Consider the following 23,831-nt stretch of genomic DNA (forward strand, 5'->3'; position numbering starts at 1 on the left):
CTGGTTTGTCTCGTTGAGAGAGAGGGTTTCTGTTCTGTGATAATAGCTAGTGGAGCGGGCGTCAGTTCAAAGACAGGTGGAGCTGGGAAGAGACGCGAGCAAGCCTCAGAGCATCAGCAGTGCCACTGCATTAGGGGGTCCCTGCTCCAGAGAAGAGCCCAAAACCCAGCCCTGTGGCTTTCCTGCCTCACACTTCACCCCTGCGCTCCAGGTCCAAGTTTCTCTGTCAACTTTTCCCTGGAGGCTTCTTAGAACCCAGAGGCAACTTTACATTTCCCTAGGCATCTTCCAATGTGTGTAGACAGCTGCTGGGGGCTGTGGTTTCTGCAGCCACAAGTGAATCCCTCCAGAGGCCTGACTGTCCCTTTTACCTCCTGTGTCTCAGCATGGCCTCTGCGGGTTGGACTCATCCCAAAATTCACACAGTCTGCAAGGGACTGTGTGAGCTTTGTTTAGGATCTCAGAGAAGTAAAACCTAGCACTGGGAGCAGTCGCAGGCATGGCCAGGCACAAAGTTCAAGTTCAGAGCATTGAGCAGGTGCCATGTGGGGTCTCCCCCATCAAACCACACAGACGGGCTTCTCAGGAGTCTCTTTTATCACAAGAGACCGCCCCAATCAAAGTGGTCTCTCAGGACCAGGACCAGAAAGGAGGTAAAGTGACATGCATAATGCCCAAACAGTGACTGAAAGGGGAAGAAAATAATGGCAGGAGGTGAGAAGGAAACTGGGCATCCTGGCGAAGAGAGGTGGACACTGGTGCAGGGATTGGCACTGGAGCATTGTACGACCAAGACTCAATCACGAATAACTTTATAACTTTGAAATTTATCGTGATTCTATAATATTGATCCTCTTTACACTCTTTCTTCCAAGGCCAAGGTGACATCTGCCAAGCAACCTCCTGGCATCAAGCCACAAGTTTCCCCCTGAGCACCAATGGATATAAAGATAAGGTTAAATGAAAGAATAACTGCAAGATTCAGTAGACACGTTTTCAAGTTGTTCATCAACAATTCAACATCATGAGAAAAGGTTGTTCTATTCAAGAAATGGGCTTTAGGACAATTGATTAAGCATGTGAGTTGATGATAATGGCAATAATGATGATGAGAACCAGTTAATGTATATTGATTAATTGCTACGTGCCAGGAACCATAATAAATGCTTCCTATGAATCATTCTACTAAATCATCACATTAGTCCTCTTAATATATCTGCTACACATATGAGGAAGCCATGGTTCATGCAGGTCAAATCATTTTTATGCAATGATCAAAAAATCATTTTTATGCCCTATATTGTGCTTGGCCCATTGAACTTGGCCCTCACTTTGAAATAATCATTTCAACTGTGCTTCTCTGAGGTTCCTTCTGTCCTTATATTTCTTTTGGGTTTCGGGGTGGGCCACACCCAGTGTTACTCAAGGGTTACTCCTGCATCTGCACTCAGAAGTGATTCCTGGTGGGCTCAGGAGACCATATGCGACATAAGGTATCATATGGGTTGGCTGTGTGCAAGGCAAGTGTCCTGCCCACTGTATTATCTCTCTGGCTCCCTTCTGTACCTATATTTATGAAAAGATGTCTTGAGTTAACAAGATTAGTATGTAAGCAGTCGGGAAAGGTTTAAATGGAGCTTACATTAGTATGTAAGCAGGGGGAAAGGTTTAAATGGAGCATAGGGAAAGTCTTTCCTTTCCTACTTGAAAACATACAAAAATCAACAGGAAACACCAAGTCATGATGAGGATTCAGAGAACTAGAAACTTCTCTCTGGTGAAAAACAAATTTGGGGCAGAGGCCACTGAAACCGGTATGAAATTTTCTTTAAAAATAAAAATAGACTCCATGCCAGGCTGTCTTCACTGGGGCACCTCGGAGGGGGGTGGGTTGAAGTTTCCCTCCCCACCTCAAGCAGAACTCTGGCAGCCAAAAATCTCCAGAGCCCAACTGCAGCCAGGCTTAAAGCCACTCTCCACAGGTTCAGACAAGCCTCACCTATGAGGGAAACTGCAGAAAACCCCAGCTATGCGGGACCCATGACTGAGATCTTCAAGCTCACTCAGAATGGGGCCTCCTTCTCCCAGTTCTCCAGTTTTCCAGTAGCTTGGCAGTCATACCCACAAACTGCCCTTTCGTGCCATATAATCTCATCAATTGACAAGACTGAAATAAAGCTCCCGGAAGCAAGTGACACTGAATGTCCTAGGGGAACCTCTTATACTCTTGCCCACTGATGTACCAAAAGTAGCACATATTTGTTTGGGTTTAACATATATGCTCATAGTCTCTTATACAAGGGCTTAAATGGCTCCAGGATTGAAATACAACAGTCTTCACACATGTTCCTCTTATGGTGATGGGAAGGTGCATGGTGGTGGGATTGGTGTTTGAATATTATCTGTAAAGAACTATTGTAAACAACTTTATAAAAATAAAATATATTAAAAAATAAAAATAGAAATGCCATCCTAAGCATGCACTCAGAGGATTTTAAACACTAATATTTTGTGAAAATATTTTGCACCTCTGTGGTGATAAAAACATTCACAAACAGATAAGACGGAAACAACCAAATTGTTCATCAACAACACTGTAGCACTGTCCTTCTGTTGTTCATTGATTTTTATCGAGTAGGCACCACTAATGTCTCCACTGTGAGACTTATTGTTACTGTTTTTGGCATATTGAATGCATCACGGGTAGCTTTCCAGGCTTTGCTGTGCAGGCAGAATACTCTCAGTAGCTTGCCAGTCTCTCCGAGAGGGGCGGAGGAATCAAACCCAGGTCGGCCACATGCAAGGCAAATGCCGTACCCGCTATGCTATCACTCCAGCCCCATTCAATAACAGAGGATTGGATAAAGAAGCTGTGATCTATGAGCCAAAAGGAATTACTCAGCAATTAAAAACAAGTGGATCGTGTACTTCTAGACAAACATGGATGGAACTGAGGTGATTGTACCCATGAAATAAGTCAGGAAGTGAAAGACAGCTACTGGATAAATTCACTCATATGTGACTATGAATAGCCAAAGCAGAAAAAAAAATGGTAAAACAAACAACAAACCGACCCTAAAACTCAACAAAACTAAGTCCTAAACTCAGTAAAACCCCATAAACACCATGATGATAGGGGCTGGAGCAATAACACAGCGGGTAGGGTGTTTGCCTTGCATGCCGCCGACCCGGGTTCGATTACCAGCATCCCATATTGTCCCCTGAGCACTGCCAGGGATGATTCCTGAATGTAGAGTCAGGTGTATCCCCTGTGCATCGCCAGGTGTGACCCAAAAAGCAATAAAAGGAAAAACCCATGATGCTTACTGGCAGGAAAGGGGATGGGAAGAATGGGCAAGAGTGTTTTCTTATTGAGTGGTGCTGGATGGCACTGGAACTCTTCTGGGAGTTGATGGTCAAGAAACATAGGAAAAAGAGGAAGAAATTATGCGTATTCTATTTTCCGCAAAATTAAGAAGTCACTTATGCCCCAACTAAAGATTAGGTAAATGAACAAGCAGTATTGTTCATTGAGCAGAGATGGATGCAGGGAGACAGGAGAGAAGGACAATTGGCTGTGGTCCAGCCGTTCTTTACAGATGCTACAGATGTAACTTGCATCTGTAAAGCTGCAGTGCGAATGTGGAGAGGGCACACTTGGCGCAAAACCAGTCTCAGTGAACACAACACACACGGGCTGGGAGCACGGAACTTCCTGGGATCTGGAGTGGACCTCAGAATCAGAGAACAAGGCTTCACACTGAAACCGGATATTCACACGGAGCCATCTCTAATCTGGATAGGTTTACTTTTTTCCTTTTCTATACATCCTTATACGAAGTCAAGATCTAGCAAAGCATATAACAAGAAAAATGGAAGAGAGAGAAAAAAGAAACCAGGCAATGAATCACCCTATACAAATAGTTTCATTGAGTTCTGTGAAAGCTGTGACTGAATTAGTCACTTGTTGATACAGCACAGCAGGAGCTTAAGACACAGTGGCCAGGAGTTGACAATGGTGGAGGAGGAAGAAGAAAAAACAAAACTGCAAATAATGAAAGTATAATTCAAGAGGCCAAAAAAAGAGTACTGACTTTGCTGGGGAATACACAGAATTATAAAAAATGTCTCAAACACTGGAATATAATAGTAAACAAGCTAAAAATAGCATAAAGAAAAAAACCTGCCTAGAAAATACACTTGAAGCATCCTATGGAGCCAGCCCAGGAGACCCGGCTGGAAAAGCTCTGTGGTGTAAGTCCAGAGAAACCCCTTAAACGAAATATTACGTAAGTCTAAGGATGAATAGGTGACTAAATCTAATGAGAAATACACCCCGAGGGAAATAAGGCCCAGGCCACAGACTTAGTGGGCTTGAAAGTCAGCTCTGTGGTGTATGTGAGCATCATTAGGACAATCATCATTGTCATCACCACCAGCATTACTGCCATCCATCACACCACCTTCATCACCACCACCACCATCCTCATCATCACTGCCATCTATCACACCACCTTCATCATCACTGCCACCACCATGATTATGATCATTATTGTCCAGCACACCACCTTTATCACCCCATCATCATCATCATCATCATCATCATCAACATCATCATCATCATCATCATCATCAATCATCATCATCATCACTATTATCCAGAACAAAACTTTCATCATCATCATTATCACAATGACCACCATCATCACCATCACCATCATCATCATCACCATTATCACTACCACCGCCATAATCATCACCATTAGCATCATCATCACCATCACCATCACCATCACTACCACGATCATCATCACCATCATCACTGCCACCATCACTACCGTCATTATATTCACCACCATCACCACCATCACTACCATCACTACTACCATCATCGTCCACATTCTTATCATCATCATCATCGTCCACAGTCTCATCATCACCATCATCATTATCCTTCTAAGAGGAAGGCTGGCACCCTCAGATTCCCCAATCTCACCCTTCACTCTTCATGAAACAATATGCACACCTGTCTACTGGTAACATTGACTTCATGGTACCAAGGTGACTGATTCAGCGTCAGCAGCTACCTCAGCATTACTGGAACATTCTGGGCATTTGCCCACTTCTCTTCTTAACTTTGACACTCTGTAGCCCTTTCACCCACTTGTTGGTTATATGCACACAATTCATCTCGCATTTCTCTCAGTTATTCAAACATCACCAACTCCTGGGATCTGTTCTCACAATCGTATCACTCTTTCTTTTTCTCTTCTTCCCTGCCCCTGGGTATGCCTGGACATAGCTGTCCTTGTACCAAGCTGCCCTGGAGGGTGGGCATGGCCTGACGTGCACAAGTTCTTACAGCAGTAAGCTAGAGATGACCCTGGCCCCACAGACACTGCGGCAACCCTCCCTTTGGCAACAGACAGCATCCACGTGCTCACCCACTTACTTCTGGGCACAAAGTGAGACTTGTTAGGGTATTCATTCCTAATTTTAAAAGAATCTCCAAAGGCAGCTGGGATAGAGAAGGAATCACTAAGTCAATGATGGTTGGAGGGATCGTTCAGGATGGGACATGTCTGCTGAAAGTAGATAAAGGACCAAATGTGATGGCCTCTCAGTATCTGTATTGCAAACCATAATGCCCAAAAGTAGAGACAGTGTATGGGGGAAATTGTCTGCCATGGAGGCAGGGGGAGGGAGAGAAAGGGGGGATTACTGGCGACATTGGTGGTGAGGAATGTGCACTGGTGGAGGGATGGGTGTTTGATCATTGTATGATTGAAACTCAATCATGAAAGCTTTGTAAGTATAGCTCACGGTGATTCAAAAGAAAAAAAGAATCTCCCTCAAACAAGTGGCCTTGAGTGCTCATATATTTGAAGAAAAATATGGAGATATGGAAATTAAACAATTTAGCCTCGATCTATCTTACCCTATGTCAGAATTAGAACAATATTATTTTCTTTTTTTTATTAGTGAAACACCATGAGGCACAGTTGTAGACTTATAAATTTTCTTACAAATTTTTGTGCTTGGGTTTCAGTTATACAATGATCGAGTACCCATACCTCCACCAGTGCCCATTTTCCACCACCATTGATCCCAGTATCCCTCCCACCCTTCACCCCACCCTGCCTCTGTTGCAGGGCATTCCTTTTTGTTCTCTCTCTCCTTTTGGGTGCTGTGGTTTGCAAAAAAGGCATCGAAGGGCAATCATGTTCGGTCTAGAGTCTACTTTCAGCACACATCTCCCATTCTGGGAAGATCCTCCCAACACCCTTTATTTGGTGCTCCCTTCTTTATCTGAGCGGCCTTTTCTTCTAGCATGTGTGGCTGGCCTCCAAGCCATGGAGTGAACCTCCTGGTACTTATCTTAGCTATTCTTGCATGTTAGTCTCCTATTTTATTACTTTATGTTCCCCAGATGAATGCGATCTATGTCTGTCCCTTTCTTTCTGACTCATTTCACTTAGCATGATACTTTCCACGTAGTACCACTTGTATGTAAATTTCATGACTTCATCTTTTCTAACAACTACATAGAACTCCACTGTGTAGATATACCAAAGTTTCTTTAACCAGTCATCTGTTCTTGGGCACTCAGGTTTTTTCAGAATAACATTATTTTCCAGGGAAGATGGTTTATTTCTACAGTCTCTGCTTGGAAACTGTGGCCATTTGCTCTGAAATTTTGTAGCCCAGGATTAAACTATTGCATTTCTCAGAGAGACAACTCTGCCAGCTTCAGCTGCCTTTAAAAAAATTTTTTTTTTGGTCCAGAGAAGGGACATGCTCATGACTATTAAATCAGTAGAAGCACATTTCATAAACAAGACTCATTTGCTTTCCTTAAGAAATGTCTGTATTACTTGCAAAATGAAAATAATGTTGCATATTCCTCCTGTGTCATTAGAAGATAATAAACAACAGCCTGAAATTCTGATGCAGGTTGTAAGAATATGCGGTATTGGAGAGGGAAGGGACTTAGGGTAAAGACATACTAGCCCATCACCTGGAGAGTAAACCTTGCAGCTGTGTGCGAGCACTTACTCTGGAGGCAGCAGGTCTACTTTAAAAATGTACTTGATGGGGGTCTTGAAGAGATAGTTCAGCAGTTGTGCACTTGCCTTGCACATGGCAACTGGATTTGATTCCCAGCATCACTTATGGTCCTCCAAGCACTGCCAGGAGTGGTCCCTGAGTGTAGATCCAGGAGTAAACCCTGAGCATCACCTGGTGTGGCTCCAACCCTCTCCCTATAGAAAAAAAATTCCTCCCACAGACAAATCCAAAAATATACTTGATAGGTGGGGGGTTGAGAATGGTCACAGACAGAGGACCAATGAGATGGGAAGTCTTTCAGACATTCTGAGAACCTGGAAAGAACCTAACACAGCATCACTCAGTAGTGTTGGGCTCCCCTGGTGTCGGGCTCCCCTGGTTGACCAGAACCCACTCTCCTGCCACGTGTGTGCAGGACAGCAGGGTGCTTTGCGACAACAAGCACTGCATCACACCCTAGATTGTGCTTGGATGGAAGGAGGTGACTTGGTTTGGAGCCCTCGTGAGATGCTGGCAGAAATGGTTTTGGACACATTGGCAGCATTCCTGAGAGGTGGCATGGGTAGAGAGGAATTCCCTCTGCCTCCACTTCCTCTGCAGGAACACGGGGCTGAGGTCTCTGCTGGGCAGATGAGAGGCACTTGGCAGAAAGAGCAGTGATGGGAGAGAGGAACAGTGGATCCCTTGACGGCTTAGGGTAAAGACACACTAGTCCTAAACTATGAATGTACAGACGCCTCTTCTGAGCAAGAGCAAGGCTTGGGAACTCAATTCCTGATCTTGGTCCTTACAAAGCAAGGGAGAATTTGAAGCACACATGTAAAGAGTTAAACAAACTCTAGCTTTAGAAGTTATATGGAACAATCTACCTTTGCAGACAAGGAAAGCCATTCATAGCCTACTGAAAGATTATACAGCAGGAAGAATCAAAGAACATAAAACATGTGTGGAAAGCTATGGATAGACAAGACAGATTTGGAGATAGAGACAGAAATCTGAAAACCAGGACCCAAAGTGTTTAATGTCATTATCTGGTTATCTACTATTTTAAAGGCAATACTGGGAGTTCATTGTCTTTTTAAAAAAAGTTGTTGCAAAATCAACTTTTTTCTTTGAAAATTTGATTAATAAGATTACTACAACTTAATCTGCACAATGGAGATAAGAATGAATAATATGCATGTCACATCCATGACAGATTGTGTGTTATTCAATCGAGGGGGAAATACTTTTATGAATAACTAAGAATGTGGCTAAGTATTCCTTTGAGGACAGAGAATGGAGGCAAGAGGCCGCTGACATTGTTTGTAGGGGGGATCGCATGTTCGTATTTTAATAGGGCACTCCTGGTAGAGTCGGGCTCTCCAGACTGGAGATATGAGGCGTGGTCCTCCCTGTCCCCCAGGGCCAGGGCTGGAGCGATAGCACAGCGGTAGGGCATTTGCCTTGCATGCAGCCAACATGGCCAACCTGAGTTCGATTCCTCCTTCCCTCTCGGAGAGCCTGGCAAGCTACCGAGAGTATCTCACCCGCATGGCAGAGCCTGGCAAGCTACCCGTGACGTATTCGATATGCCAAACACAGTAACAACAGTCTCCAATGGAGACATTACTGGGCCCGCTCGAGCAAATCGATGAACAATGGGAGGACAGTGACAGTGACAGTCTAAATATGCAAAGAACATGAGTAGGAAATTCCCTGAAGAGACACTGAGGTCGGTGGTTTATAATTGACCAAAACATCGTTAACATTATCAGGCATCTGACTATGAGAATTTCCAGTATGTACTATAAAGACTAAAGGAAAAAGAAGTCCAGATTGTTGGGAGGGGGTGTGAGTCGCCCTGGTGTTTTCAGGGAAGTGCCAGCCAAGTCTTAGCTTCTGCAAGCACATGCATGGACACTGCTGTCACACTCAGGCACTGCTCACGCAAGATTCAAAGAGCAGAGACACTCGAGGCCGTCCAAGAGGTGGCGACAACCCTCACGGTGGCAAGCTTTATGAAGTGACTTAGAAGAAAATAAGTGTCGTGACAGGTACTCACTATGCCACACTGTCTCACCCACCACTAAATATCCTGATATGTCCTGTGTTTCCACAGAAAGCAACACGCTGCTTCAGACATGGCCTCCAAAATGGAAAAAAAAATCAATGGGGAAGAGAGTCTGAATAACAGAGTTTCACACAAGGAAAAGAAAACTCTTTTCAATAGGGACAATGTGTATGTCATGTTATCGAGGATTAAACACGTGCAGAGATGGGACACTGCTCAAGGGGTGAGGCACAGGCCTTGCACGTTCCAGGCCTCAATTGGATTCCTGGTACCACATGGAGCACCAATGAGTCGGGCCCTGGGGGACAGGGAGGACCACGCCTCACATCTCCAGTCTGGAGAGCCCGACTACCAGGAGTGCCCTATTAAAACACGAACATGTGATCCCCCCTGCAAACAATGTCAGCGGCCTCTTCCCTCCATTCTCTGTCCTCAAAGGAAATGTCCTAGATAGGAACTGTGGCAAATTTATCATTTCTATTGATTGTTACTTTATTATTATTATTATTTACTAAGGGGTCAGTCCTGTGGGCCTCAGGTTTATAAATGACTTGGGTGCTGGGGATTGGGTGCTGGGGATTGAACCTATGTCAAATGTGTGCAAAATGACACCCTACCTGCTGGATTATCTCCCTGGCTCCTGATTATTATTATTATTATTATATTTTATGATTATCATTTATTTCATGTTTCATTTCAATACACATCATTCAGAATACAAAACATGATTAAATAAGCAAATCAATAAGTAAACTCATAAAAATAATAAATTCATAGCTTATTTTGTTTGTTGCCTGTTTAGCCTACCAATTCATAATGGGCCATCAATTATTTAATAGATGAATTATTAAATTAAAATAAATGAATCATAAAAGACAGTTAAGAAATCTTTCCCTCTGGAAAGGTTGATATAAGATGATATCAAATGATAAGAATATGATAAGACAAGCATCAATTATTTGTTTTGGGGGTCCACACTCAGCAGTACCCAGGAAGTACTTCTGGCTCAGTGCTCAGAAGTGGTACTCAGGCAAATTTATGTGGTACTGAAGATTGAACCTGGTTCAGCCACATGCAAGGCAAGAGCCTTCCTACATGGGCTTCCGCTTTGTGCATTTCTAGTCATATACCATTGACAATTCTACCATCAAACTGGGAAGTGATGCTCTATCTTTGAAGAGAACACATGACTCAGAGGGAAGAGAGGAATATACTGGACACTGCGAATTAGCTGTTGGAGGACTTTTTGACTACTGTGGGCTACTTTTTAGAAGAACATAACAAAACAATGGTATATAACTTTTCATACGTAAAGTTAACCATGTATATAAAGGATTTGCTTTATTTAATTCCATTTTAGGCACTGTAAGTTTCTAAAACCACTTACCTTATGTGTGTGTGGGGAGGGGGCGGGGGGCGAGTATGTTGCTAATAGTGAGAGAGTCGTTGCATCTCCAGCGTGAGAGGAACAGCCTTCCCTGACAGAGGGGTGCAAAGCAGCACATCCTACATGTAGCAGTAACCTACAAGGGCAACTCCCCCACCCCTCGTGCTTTCCAGAGACTCGCTCTATCAGAACAGAGCCCTGCAAGGCTGAATGAGACATGGAGGCGCAGTCCTGCAGTATAAGAAGACGCATCTCATGGAGATGAGGAATTTTGTATCCAGACGCATCTCTTGGCATAACCAGAAGCTTTCTTTCCATTCTTTAGAACATAATTCATGTTTTATATATAACAAGCAACATGTAGTCACTTCCTACCTTTAGAGAATTTCCACACGATGGTGGGTACAGGATAACCTTCTGCTGAGCAATTTAGGATGACTGCTTTGCCATAAATTCCATCCTGGTCACGTGGCTGAACCACAAACTTGGGAGGAACTGAAAAAGAAAAATGTAATCGAAGATTCAGACAAAATCAACGTGTATTGAAGGTGCAGTGATAAGAAATCCTGGAATATAAATGAACATGACAAGGCAGACAATATATTCAAAACCTATGGATGTAACATAAAAAATATAGTATTTGAAGTTTGGGGAGAATTAGGGAAACAATCTCAGGACAGAAATAAATAAATCTGGAATGATTCTGAGCAGCCTGTGTAGATAGAGATGGCTTTGTCCTGGGGACACAGGTCTCTTGAATAGGAGTTTTGCTAAACTGTGTGGGCCTGTCTGGGTGTTTTGTTTGCTGGCATTTAGGTTCTGCTGTGTTGTTGTTTCTCTTGGCCTACACCTGGCTGTGCTCAGGGCTTTCTCCTTTCTACTATCTCAGGGATCACTCCTGGTAGTGCTCAGGAGGCCAGATTCCATGTCAAGGATGGAACCTGGGTTGGACGCACATAGCAAGGGCCTCGATCCCTGAGCTATCACCCGGGCCCGATTCTGTGTTTGCTTTCTAACCTAGATCTTCAAGATCCTATTTTGGGCAGAAACTACTGGAAACAATTCATGCTGATTCTTCCTCTTGCAGGATATAAATGGAGAACAAGAAGACTTTTCTTAATGGCAATAAAGGACCCATCATGGTTTTAAACTGTGTCTCCAAATTTAATAAAGATACACAGGTGATTAACATAATTCTGCTGAAGAGGCAACTCTGGGTGCTGGAGGAGATAGCACATGGGTTTCAACCCATGTCTTGCATGCAACAAATCCTGATTCTATCTCCAGCACCGCATGGTGCCCTGAGCAGTGCCAGATGTGGTCCGGAGTCTCCCAAGCTCTGCTGAGGTAGCCCAAGGAATTCCAGCTTTACAAGGCCCAGGCAGTACCAGAGCTGCAAGCCTCACCCTGAACCACTGGCATGGTTGGCTGAGAATCCTTGGGCCCCGCCAAGGACTGCTACCTCCCCCAGGATACAAAAATCTATTCAAAAAGACATATGCACATGATTATTCATTGCAGCATTTAGTACAATAGCTAAGATACGGAATCAGTCTAGGTATCCAATGGCAGATATGTGGATTATGAAGATGTGGTATATAGACACAGTGAAAAACCATGCAGCTATAAGGAAAGATGAGATTGTGCAATTGGCTGTGACATGGATGGAATTGGAAGACCTCGTTAAATAAAATAAGCCGGAAAAAGGACACAAGATGATCTCACTTATAGATAGGATAACTGGACAAAGGAATGCAAAGTTTGAAAGGGAGAATGCTAGATCATCCTTGGCCCTAGAGTCTAGGGAGGGGAAGGTATAGAAGGAAAAACCGGAGGGCAGGGGCTGGGGGGAAGATAGTCAGGGAGCAGGGGCCTAGGGAATCCGAGTATGTTGGTGGCATAGAGGAGTGATGTAGTGGAATATCCTTACCACAGAGCCAACGACACTGAAAACAATAGACCTGAACTTCAACAATAAAATTTAAAAGGTGCCTGTTAAGGTTAGCAGGCTGGGAAGGGGTAGGTAGGGGGGAGGAAAACCGGGGGCCCTGAAGGAGGGACAAGGACACTTGTGCTGGATTTGGGCTAGAACATAGTATGTCTGGGCTGGAGTGATAGCACAGCGGTAGGCCATTTGCCTTGCACGCAGCCAACATGGCCGACCCAAGTTTGATTCGTCCGGCCCTCTCGGAGAGCCCGGCAAGCTACCGAGAGTATCTTGCCCGCACGGCAGAGCCTGGCAAGCTCCCCGTGATGTATTCGATATGCCAAACACAGTAACAACAAAGTCTCCAATGGAGATGTTACTGGGCCCGCTCGAGCAAATCGATGAACAACGGGAGGACAGTGACAGTGATAGTATGCCTAAAACCCAACTATGAACCCAACTTTGTACATCATGGGTCTTTAATAGGTAAAGGTAAAGGTAAAGGCCCTCCCGTTGATCGTCGATTTGCTCGAGCGGGCCCAGTAACGTCTCCATTGGAGACTTTGTTGTTACTGTGTTTGGCATATCGAATACTCTCGGTAGCTTGCTGGGCTCTCCGAGAGGGGCGGAGGAATCGAACTCGGGTTGGCCATGTTGGCCGCTTGTAAGGCGAACGCCCTACCGCTGTGGATTTTTTTTTAAAGTGTAAATAAGCCGATGTGACTGAGCTGAGGTCATACTTGAGGTGAGGCACCATCATTGCTTTATGGTCTACTTGGAAAATCATTTAAGCAGCTGCTTATTTGATGAGTTTTGCAAAATGTTGAGGAAAAAACTCACCCTCCCTCGACCAAACATGCCAATGATCTCTGCCTAGCACACACCTGTCAGGAGAAAGCAAATGCTCTCATAATTAGGATTTTTAAAGAGAAAAGATGGATTCTTCTAGGAAAAGCAGCCCCTGGAGGTATTAGAATTTTCCAATATCTCCTCAAAGAGGAGTGATTTACTGCTGAATTTGAGTAAGACACAGAGTTGTATGAATGGATGTGAATTATGGCCATGATATCTTAGATCCTAGAAAACAGGGCTCCTTCCACTCTACCCACTCAGTAATCCCTCCAAGGCTAACCCTGTCTATTGTGCAATTTTTCCAGCTCTTCATTTTGAGACAAAATTCAAGACAAAAATGTGTTGAAAGTTGATAAGAATTCCGGGCAGCCCAGGAAGTAGTCTTGGGGGTGGGGTGGGGGTGGGAGTGGGGGCGGTAATCCTAGTCTAGGTTAGTTTGGAGCATATAAACACACTGAAGTAATGCCAGAAGGTGGTGGGAATATGTTCAGCCATAAGGCAGCGAAGAACGAGGGGAGATCAAGGCCTGAAGCAGCTGGAGACAGAACTCGAGATGAGATCCTAGTGGGAGGGGTGAGAAGCCGTGGACCAGCGCTTGGCTCTGGTGTCCAGCTCTGTGGTATCCAGGTGAGTAATCTGGGCAAGTCATCAGAAGCCTCTTGACTTAATTTTCAAATCTGTAAATTCCGACAGTTTTAGTGCCCCTGTTATAACATAGCTCAGTGTGAATTCATATTTTAAAATACCCCAGAGGAATTAATTTTTGTAGGTGCATTGATTCATTTAGTAAGACTAGCTCTGTCCAACCTTACCATATCTTTAGGAAACATTGTTTCCAAGTTGCAAATTCAGTATATAATTCACACCGTCGATGGAGATACTTAATATTACTTCACTTGTAAACAATTTTGCTTCATTTAAAGAGTATTCCGAGACAAATACACTGAATAAAATCTAAATATATTCAAAATAAGGTAATAAAAGATGACTGTCTCACAGTGAGAAAATTATTTCTAGGAATAAAGCTAGAGATGGCATAAATCACAGATTCCTAGTAAAATGTATCAATCCACCTTAAAGAAACCACGAAGCTTATGACATGTCAGATTTTTTTCTTTCCAAAGTAGAAGGTACATTTCTAGTGATCTACTTTCTACTCTCTTTGGCTGAAATTCTGCCAAGAACCAGAAACCTCTTGTCAAATGGGCAGGGTAATTAATCTCTTGCATTTCCTCTGGAAGAATGTCTAATTAGAGTTGATCCGTGACCCCTCCCCCCAATTTGGTTCCAATCCAAAGGAATGCTGCTTAAAAAGCAATCAAAGAGGTTAACATGGGGAATAACCATTGACATATTGTAAGAATAAGGTAATTATAGACAGAAATGGCCCATAAAATTGAGAATATCTTTCATCTCTCTGATTTTATTTCCTGGTTTAAGGTACTGATGATCTTCCTTGGGAATGTATTACATATATATCCTCAAACTATCCTCACCATCACTGTACCCTGAGCATGATGGGTAAGCAGGAAGTTTGCCACCAAGTGCCAGGTACCTTTCAACTGCTTCTAGGTTGAATATTTCCTTGCCTTTGGCCTCAGAACACCAACAGCATGAGTCTTTTTGTGTAACCCACGGGAATTCTCTGAAACTGGGCTTAGCATCATTCTCTTGATTCAAAAATAAGGTGTGTGTGTGTGTGGGGGGGCATTTACCTAACACTGGTCCCTCATTAGTGAGCCACTGGTTCTCACATAGACGTGCCTGGGAAGGGCTCAGAATCAACTGCCGAATCCCACCCTCCACACATTCTGATGCAGCAGATCTGCGGGGAACTGATATTCTACCTTTCTGACCAGGACCCAGGTGATGCTGAGGCTTCGGGCTATGGAGCACACTCTGAGTCACTCTCCTCCCTGATTCAGGCACAGGAGTCCTGGTTGCCCACAGTAGCGTCTTCCTCATTAAAGTCATATGCTTCTCTTCTTCCCACTCCTCTGGCTCTTGAATCAAGTAGAACTGGCCAGGTGAGCAAGCTCCAGGCAAAGGTGAACCTCACAATGCCTTCAGAACTCCACGGAAGACAGGCTCCTCTCCAGGGTTCTGAAAGCTGACCCACTCACCACCTACTGGCCTCCTGAATCCATCCCTTGAACAATGGCCTGAAGGATCCTTCTAAAATGTGAGGCGCTGTGCCTTCCTTGTTTCGGATCACTGGGACGCCCCTACTGCCCTTGAAGAATCCACTTTAGAATATTGCCTAGGCCCGTCATCTCCAGCTTCGTCACCTGACATTGCCCCTCTTGGAGGCTGCGCCCCAGTGTTTATTTCGCAGGTCCCACTGTCACTCTGCGGCCACTGGATTTCAAACATGCTTCTGTGTGTCTCTGCTTTGTGAGTTCTCATTGCCACTATTTCCCTCTTGGTTCAGGGCCCACCTCACCTAGGACCCAGCTTCTGATGCCATGTATAAAATTATCTTTGCACAGAACCCTGCCTTGCCCTTGCATCACTGTTGTGAGTCACTTGGTGATTTTGCCGGTTGAATTCTTTGCCTTGCACTCCGGGCTACACACTCTGGGAGGTAAAACTGCCGCTTTCTTGAAGACCACCGGAAACACAGCGCATAGCACATGGCACCAGGATATAGAAGTCACACTGGAATTATTTGTTGGATGTGCCCACAAGCAAATTGAAATAGTAGTGCTATAGTTTTATTGAACAGGGAAGCAGGTCTTGTCTGATGCGGCTTGGCAAATGTAACCAACCACTCAGTGGATCCAGAAGTACCATCTGAGGGAAGAGAGCAGAATCCTTCTAGAGGGTCTCTGGGTCACAGCAGATGGACACAGAGGAAGGAAGGTACTGAGGAACACATGGGGGTGGTGGGGCGTCACTGCCCTCAAAAGACTCTGGGCAGACCGGGTTTCCCTTGACTCACTAAGAGAATGCTTGGACAGTCAGGTGCCCTGGCCACGCTGCCACCTCCAGCTGGCAGAGGGACAGCAGGGTCTTCCTGGTGCACAGAGAGGAAGATGAGGCTCAGAGCAATACCATCTCGCTCCTAGAGTCCTGAGGGAAACGACCAAAATAGGCACGTGTAGACTCTGGCTTTCTCTGGAAAGTTCTAGCATTCTGTATGACTTATTCCATCCTAAAGCCTTTCATTTCAGCAAGACTGATGGACCCTCGTCCTGCCAGGCCTCCCTTTGCATAGGTCAACTGACAGGCCCCTGATGACAGTCCCTATGCCTCTGGCCATGGGCCGACTTGCCCTCAGAGGGAGAAGGAACCACATCTCAGGGTGGGCATTAACACCACTCTGTGGGAAGCTGCTCAGTTTGAGTTGACAGGGGAAACAACTCCCGTATCTACTCTCCAGTGTAACTTTCTTGTGGGTGAGGTTTCCCGACCACACCTTCGCCTCTTTCTCATGAACCACAGGACAGGTCATGTCTCAAAGGAAAGGGTACACTTGTTGGTGATTTGTGATCCGGAATGTTCTCTGTCCTCAAGAGCTCCATGGGACCACAGGTGAATTTATGATATATTCAGAGCAGGACCCGCAGGAGAAGGGAGACAGCAAAACCCCTCGGATATTCAAACGGAAGCGTTGGGACTCTCAACATAGCAGCCTGTTTCCTAGCAATGGGAACAAGGGAGCTGCCCCCAATGCAGGCTTCAGCCCACGGGAGACTGTCTCCTGGCCAAGGCATCTCCCAGGGCACTGGCAGCAGGACACTGCACTGCTCTAGGACCCAAGGCATCTCCTCACTCAGCACCCGCAGGCCACCCTGGTTCCTCCTGGCCTTATCCTGGTGTTTCCTCCTCAAACACTTCCTTCGCACAATTAACTATGATACAATATGGTCCCAGGAGGCCCCACCCTTGACACAGGTTGCACCATCACTGTTGCTGCAACTGTGACTTCTCTGATGGTCAGCAAGTCTTTCCCCTTGGCTTCTCGTGGCTGCCACACTTTACTGCTGCTCTGGCTTCTCCTTCCAGAGACCATGGGCTTTCCTGCCTTACTGAGCACATAGATTCCCACGATCCTGGGTCTTGGCATACAAAACATGTGAAATGTGAAGCCAGTTCTGAAGTCTCATCCTTCTCCATCTGGGTGGTAGTGGGGGGACTCCCAAGTAGACCTGAGTAGGTCCTGGGGACACACCAGCGATTCTTGGCCAACTCACCTGGAGAACCCAGTGCTACTCAGGTCCTGGGGTGCCTGGGATTACCTGGGTCACACCTGCTAATCCATAGGGAACTCTATTCTGTTAGCGATTGAATTCAGTAGATGCAAAGCATGCTCCTTAATCTTTCTCCTCTCTCTTCAACTTCCCTTTCTGCTTTCCTGACTGCTATATTTTCTAGCTCACCCAATTTCTTCCCTCATCCAGGGATGTGCTCCCAATGGCCCCTCACCTACACGAGATCATTCTGCTTTCTTTAACGGTTACCATACGGAGTCACCCTCTCTCTTCTGCTAGACCAAGAGAAACTCAATGGAAGGAGGTGAGCTTTCATGAGTTTTCAACAAAAATTAGATTTGTGTGTGCGGTTTTGCCAAGCGGACTATGGCTTAATGATGGAATAAGGGAATGGTAATGTCTGAGGAACAGAATAAATGTCATCACTTGGGAGGAGTCTAACAGAACATGCTTATTGTTCTCAATTGGTTCTTTAAAGAGGTTTTGTTGAGCAACTACAAATGATTGCTAGCAGCACACATCAAAAAGAGTAAAAACAGGGTCCAGTACTGTGATAGGGCTGGTTTTGATCCCTAGCATCCCATATGGTCCCCTGAGCACAGCTATCCCTGAGTACTGGTGCCTAGCCAGATTATAGGATGAGTCCTCGGAGGCTGAGCCACAAGCAGGCAGAACCCTGGATCCTACTTTCACGGGTCTATGAATAAAATATTGTGAGTCTGACTGATCTGGAAAGGGTTAACATTTCTTCCCTGGGATGCCTTGACCTGACTATAACTCCTGGCAGTAGAAAGAAGCAGTCTTCCTCTTTCCACAGATCTCCAACCCAGCTTGGCTGTGGAACGCAGACATTCTCTCACACCCCCTTATCACCCCAGGTGCGGGACCGTAACCCATGGTGCCTGGATCCTTAGGTTGCTGACCATTGGGATTACAGATTCAACAGGACAAAATATCCCTTGATGTTTTATTGTCCCTCCTGTAAACCCCCTCTTCCCCGTTAATGATTTCTCTGTACTAGGTGCGTTAGATGTGTGTACGTAGAATGGTAAATGAAAGGGGCTGAGGGGCGCTTCTCTGTGCTTCTCTGTCAGAGCTAGCAAGAAGCCTCTCCAGCAAATCTCATTTCTCTCACACCTCTTCTCTCAGCACCCCGAACAAAAGAATATTCACACAACAGCAGAATCAGTAGTAATTCCTGGGCACAGGCAGGTATGGCCCCCAAGGCAAAAAATAAAATAAACTATAAAGAGTAAAAACCATCAGTGGTGGTATGCATGTGGGGAAAAGGAACCTTATCAACTGCTGGAGGAAATACCTCTGGTTCAACCCCTTTTGAAAAACAATATGAACATGTATCAAAAAAACTAACAATTGATTCAGCAATTCTGCTTCTTGGCATCTCCCCCCAAAGCCCAGTGTCTCTATTCAGAAGAGACGCTTGTGCTCCCATGTTCCTTGTGGCATTATTCAGAACAGTCCAAATCTGGAAACAACCCAAGTGTCAGAGAACAGATATCTGGATAAAAAAACGATGGCATATATACACAGCGGAATACGACTCATCTAGAGGAAAAGATGAAACCAAGCAACTGGCCGCTAGATGGATAGAATTGGAGAGGCCCATACCCAGTACAGTCAGCCAGAAGAGGCACCCATCCAGAATGTTCTCTCATATATGGCATTAAATAAACATAAGGGGATGGCAAAGGGACAAGGGAAACAGAGCCCAAGAGCTGATCTATAGAACTGAGTTTATCATGGTGGGGGACAGGGGTTGGTGGAGACTGCAGGTGGGGGGCTCTGAGGCAGTGGTGAGTGCCTGGTAGAAGGTGTGGTATTATAAAATTGAATGCATGAAACCCTATCATTGGCAGCACTGTAAAGAAGAGTCACTAAAATAAAGGTTTTTTTTTTTAACGCTAGCAAGTAAAGCATAATAAATTACTAAGCACTGGAATAAAAGTTGATAAAACAGTAAAATAAAGATTATTACAGGACTTTAAAATAGAGTGCTCCACTAGAGAGAAGGGGACCTTATAGTCCTTGGCTAATTCATTTTAGCTGTTACCATGCCAACTGAAATTAGAAGAAAATTAGGCTCAAAGAAAGCTGCTTTGGCACTAAGCAGAGTTCATTTAAAAGTGATGGTTTTTCTAAATTCAGAATAATGACCTAGTGTGATAAGTCTACCTCATGAGTTCCACAACCTCCCCAACTTGAAGCTACAATACAATGAATTTTTAAAAAAAACTCTTCTGGGGCTAGAGAAATAGCACAGCGGGTAGTGTATTTGCCTTGCATGTGGCCAACCCAGGTTCGATTCCCAGCATCCCATATGGGCCCCCGAGCACTGCCAGGAGTAATTCCTGAGGGCATGAACCAGGAGTAACTCCTGTGCGCCGGGTGTGATCCAAAAAGAAAAGAAAACAAAACAAAACAAAAACCCTCTCCTTCTCTCCTTTATGGGTTAAAGAAGCTCATATATCTCTTTTTTTTTAATTTTTAAATTTTATTTATTTATTTTTATTTTTTTTATTTTTAAATTTCTATTAGTGAAACACCATGAGGTACAGTTGTAGACTTACAGATTTTGTGATTGGGTTTCAGTTATACAATGATCAAGTACCCATCCCTCTACCAGTGCCCATTTTCCACCACCACGGGTCCCAGTATCCCTCCCACCCCCCATCCCTCCCATCCCACCTTGCCTCTGTGGCAGGGCATTCCCTTTTGTTCTCTCTCTCCTTTTGGGTGTTGTGGTTTGCAAAAGAGGCATTGGAAGCTTGTATATCTTATGTGTTTTATTTAATTTGTTAAATAGAGTTAACAAGGAGAAATATTTACTGAAAGTCACATTGTGGGAATATTTTCCATGTGTCTTATAACAGGTGCCATAGTTTTAGAGGAAGTTTTAGTGGGTATAAGGAAGGACCTTTGACTTTAAAAGCCTTGAAGGTTCTACAGGGCCTGTACAGGGCTTAGGAGTTTGTCTTACATGTGGCAGGTCCCTGCTACTTTACTACTTGAAATAAGTCCTAAGCACAAAGCCAGGAATAGCCTTCGAACACCACTAGCCCCAATCCAAGAAAGCAATCTTAACTCACTGTGCAGTAGACTCAGAAGTGAACTGATTATTTGTTCTTTTGGTTTAATTGTCCTGGAAGCCATCCCCACCCAGTGATGTTGGTGTGCAGGATGTGATAGAGTGAGTTCAGGCTCTCGACTGGGAAAGTCAAGTGTTCTACCACTTGAACCTCATCCTTTACAAATGTGTGTTAATCACTCTGCCTCCAAAACACATTGCAAATTCGGCAGTTCTCATTGATACCTTTATCGAAGATGTCTCTCAACCACTATCCTGACTTTCTCAACTAGTAGAGTCTTCATACAGATACTGGTTAAATATCCTTAAGATAAGTCAGGGTTAAGTTAATATAATAAGTTAATTTAAGATAATATAATAAATTGAGATAAGTTAAGTTAATAAAATATGTTAAGATAAGTCCGAGTCAGTGACAGCGTAGATGTGCAGTTAGAGGAATTAATCCAGCCTTCTCAAAGGATGCCTTTCTAATTACTCAGGGTCCCAGCATTCAAACTTGGCTGTGTATATACATAAAACTGCCATTAGGAAAGAAGAAGTCATGAAATTTGCTTATACATGGATGGGCACAAAGAGGACATGCTGAGTGAAATGAGACACAGGGAGAGGGACAAACATAGAATGATCGTACTCATTTGTGGGATATAAAAAAATACATAGTAGGTGACTAATACGCAAAGACAGTAGAAACAAGGGCTGGGAGGACTGGTCCACGGTATGAAGCCTCCCACGAAAGGGGGAGGGGGAACTCAGTTAGGACAGAGAAGGGCCCACTGTGACAATGACAGTTGGAAATGATCACTCTGAATAAGGACTGCTGAAAGGACGTACAGTGAGATACGGAACCTTTCAGGGGACAATACTGCAAACCACAGTGCCTAAAAGAAGAGAGAAAGACAGAGACAGAGAGACAGACGACAGAGAGAGATAGAGACAGAGAGAAACACAGAGAGAGAGAGTGAGAAGAGAGCATACAACATCATCATCATCACGGTCCTCCCGTTATTCATCAATTTGCTTCAGCGGGCCTAGTAACATCTCCATCGTGAGACTTGTTGTTACTGTGTTTGGCATGTTGAATACGTCACGGGGAGCTTGCCAGGCTTTGCCATGCGGGCCAGATACTCTCGGTAGCTTGCCGGGCTCTCTGAGAGGGGTGGAGGAATCGAACTCGGGTCGGCCATATTGGCCGATTGCAAGGCAAATGCCTTACCCACTGTGCTATCGCTCAGAAAAAATATCTGCCATTGAGGCAGGCTGTAGGGAGGTAGCGGGAGGGAAACAGGGACATTGATGATGGGAAATGTACATGGGTGAAGGGGTGGGTGCTGAAACACAGTAAGACTGAAACCCAGTCATGAACAACTTTGTAACTGTGTATCTCACCTTGATTCAATTTTTTTAAAAGTGTTTTTAAAAAATTGACTTTGGGGCTTTACAAATCACTGATGCTTATTTCTCATCTATAAAATAAAATGTTACAAAAGATGTTATTTTATTAGTATAAATATAAGATAGACATCAGGATTTAAAACATTGCTCCCCCATATAATTCTCCAGTGTGACAACATTTTATACCATTACTGGATAAATTATGGAGACAAAAGTTGTGCTTCAGATATCTGAATGTGAAGTTACTTCCAAATATTTTGACTTAACAAGACCGCAAAATCATCATGAGCTTGTTCTTTAATATCCAGGGCTTCTGTGGTAAAATTCAGATTGATAACCCTCTCTTCATCAAACTATCCTAACCCGCTTCCCTAGCTACCAAATCTTTGGTCGATAATGTTCTTTCTTGGACTTCTACTGCTAAACTTGTGAGTTAATATTAAATCTACAGAAACTTAACATATTTGAATAATCGCATAAAGCTATTAATTAGACTTGATAAATTACTTTATTCAATATGATGAGGACCAATTTTAGTTCGTCTGATCTTTTTCTTGGTCAAAAAATGTTTTTTTTTCCCCAGCAAGGGACAGTGATAGAGAGAATACTGACAATGACTTTTATCTAGTATTTCTCTTCTCTGACCTGGATCTTCCAGAGCACATTACATGGGAGAGGGTTGATGTATTTTGCTTTTCACAAATGATATTGACTCAATTCTTATAAGAAAAATCCTGTGAAACAGAGTCCAATTAATTGGCTTCACTTTTACTTATCTTCAGAAAGTGAGGGAATTTCATATATCCCAATTTTTACTCAAAGCTCAAGGTAGAAAAAGAACAATGCCATTCACATCTGCATCATTTGCATCTTGCCTTACTCATTCACTCAGAGGGCTTTCTGCCCACAGCACAAAGCTCGTTTCTACATACCAATTTTAAGTACATTTCACTTTCTTTGAGTAGGCGTTCCATAGAAAGTGCATTGCTTTGTAACTAGAAGGAGGAGAGGTATCCTGGGGACAAGGTCTAAGGGTGGAACAAAGACGGGGAATGGACTGCTCGAATCTCTAGATGGTTCTCACAACCACAGAGACCAACTGCTCCTGACAATCTGCTGAGAACACAATGGTGTGTTAAACTATAAAGCATCAATCAATCATCATCATCATCATCATCGAAATAACATGAATATTAAGTCAAATCTTTAAATGTAATTATATATATTTATTTCTCAGGATTACTTTTGCAATGTAAGTGAATGTTGTCCTGGCAGGTGAACACACATAACTCTTGGAAAATCTGAAACCACAGATTGTCGAACCTCAGTAGCTTTTAGAGACTACTAGTATCTTATTTTGCAGCTAAGGGGGAGTTTCTTAGAGGGAGGATGACCTGGAAAAAGTGCTCAAGGCCTATTCTGGCTCTGAGTTCAGAGGTAACTCCTGGCTGGGCACAAAGAACCGAAGGTGATGCTGGGGATCAAACTGAGGTCAGTCACAAGCAAAGCAAGAGTGTAACCTCCCCGTACTATCTCCCTGCTCCCAGGAAAGAACAACTTGATGGAGATCTGATGACTTGAACAGAGATTTCGGATGATGGATGGTTCTATTTTAGGTGCATAGAACATGTCACAGTTCTCTATATTCCCACACTTGGCCTAATTTACTAAATGTTACAGCCTTTTCTTAATATCCTGAGAGTGCGAATGCTAAACAGATAAGAGGAACTGGAAAAAAACAATACACATCAAAAGCTAAACAACATTCTACGAAAGTCACTGTTTTATGTTTCTGTATATAATAAAATGGATGTAGGGATTTAGTAAACATT

General features: G+C 44.0%; 1 protein-coding gene across 3 annotated transcripts in view; it reads right to left on the minus strand.

Annotated features, from left to right (window-relative positions):
* The window catches only part of DSCAM (DS cell adhesion molecule), a 647,956-nt gene that overhangs the window by 194,697 nt on the left and 429,428 nt on the right, over positions 1–23,831 (minus strand). For all 3 annotated transcript variants that reach the window (XM_056119325.1, XM_056119326.1, XM_056119327.1), the window contains exon 10: positions 10,884–11,003. In XM_056119325.1, coding sequence (XP_055975300.1) covers positions 10,884–11,003 — 120 coding nt within the window. The remainder of the gene's footprint in view (positions 1–10,883; positions 11,004–23,831) is intronic.

This window comes from Sorex fumeus, unplaced genomic scaffold, assembly GCF_029834395.1.
Source record: "Sorex fumeus unplaced genomic scaffold, SorFum_2.1 ptg000041l, whole genome shotgun sequence".
Classification (NCBI taxonomy): domain Eukaryota; kingdom Metazoa; phylum Chordata; class Mammalia; order Eulipotyphla; family Soricidae; genus Sorex; species Sorex fumeus.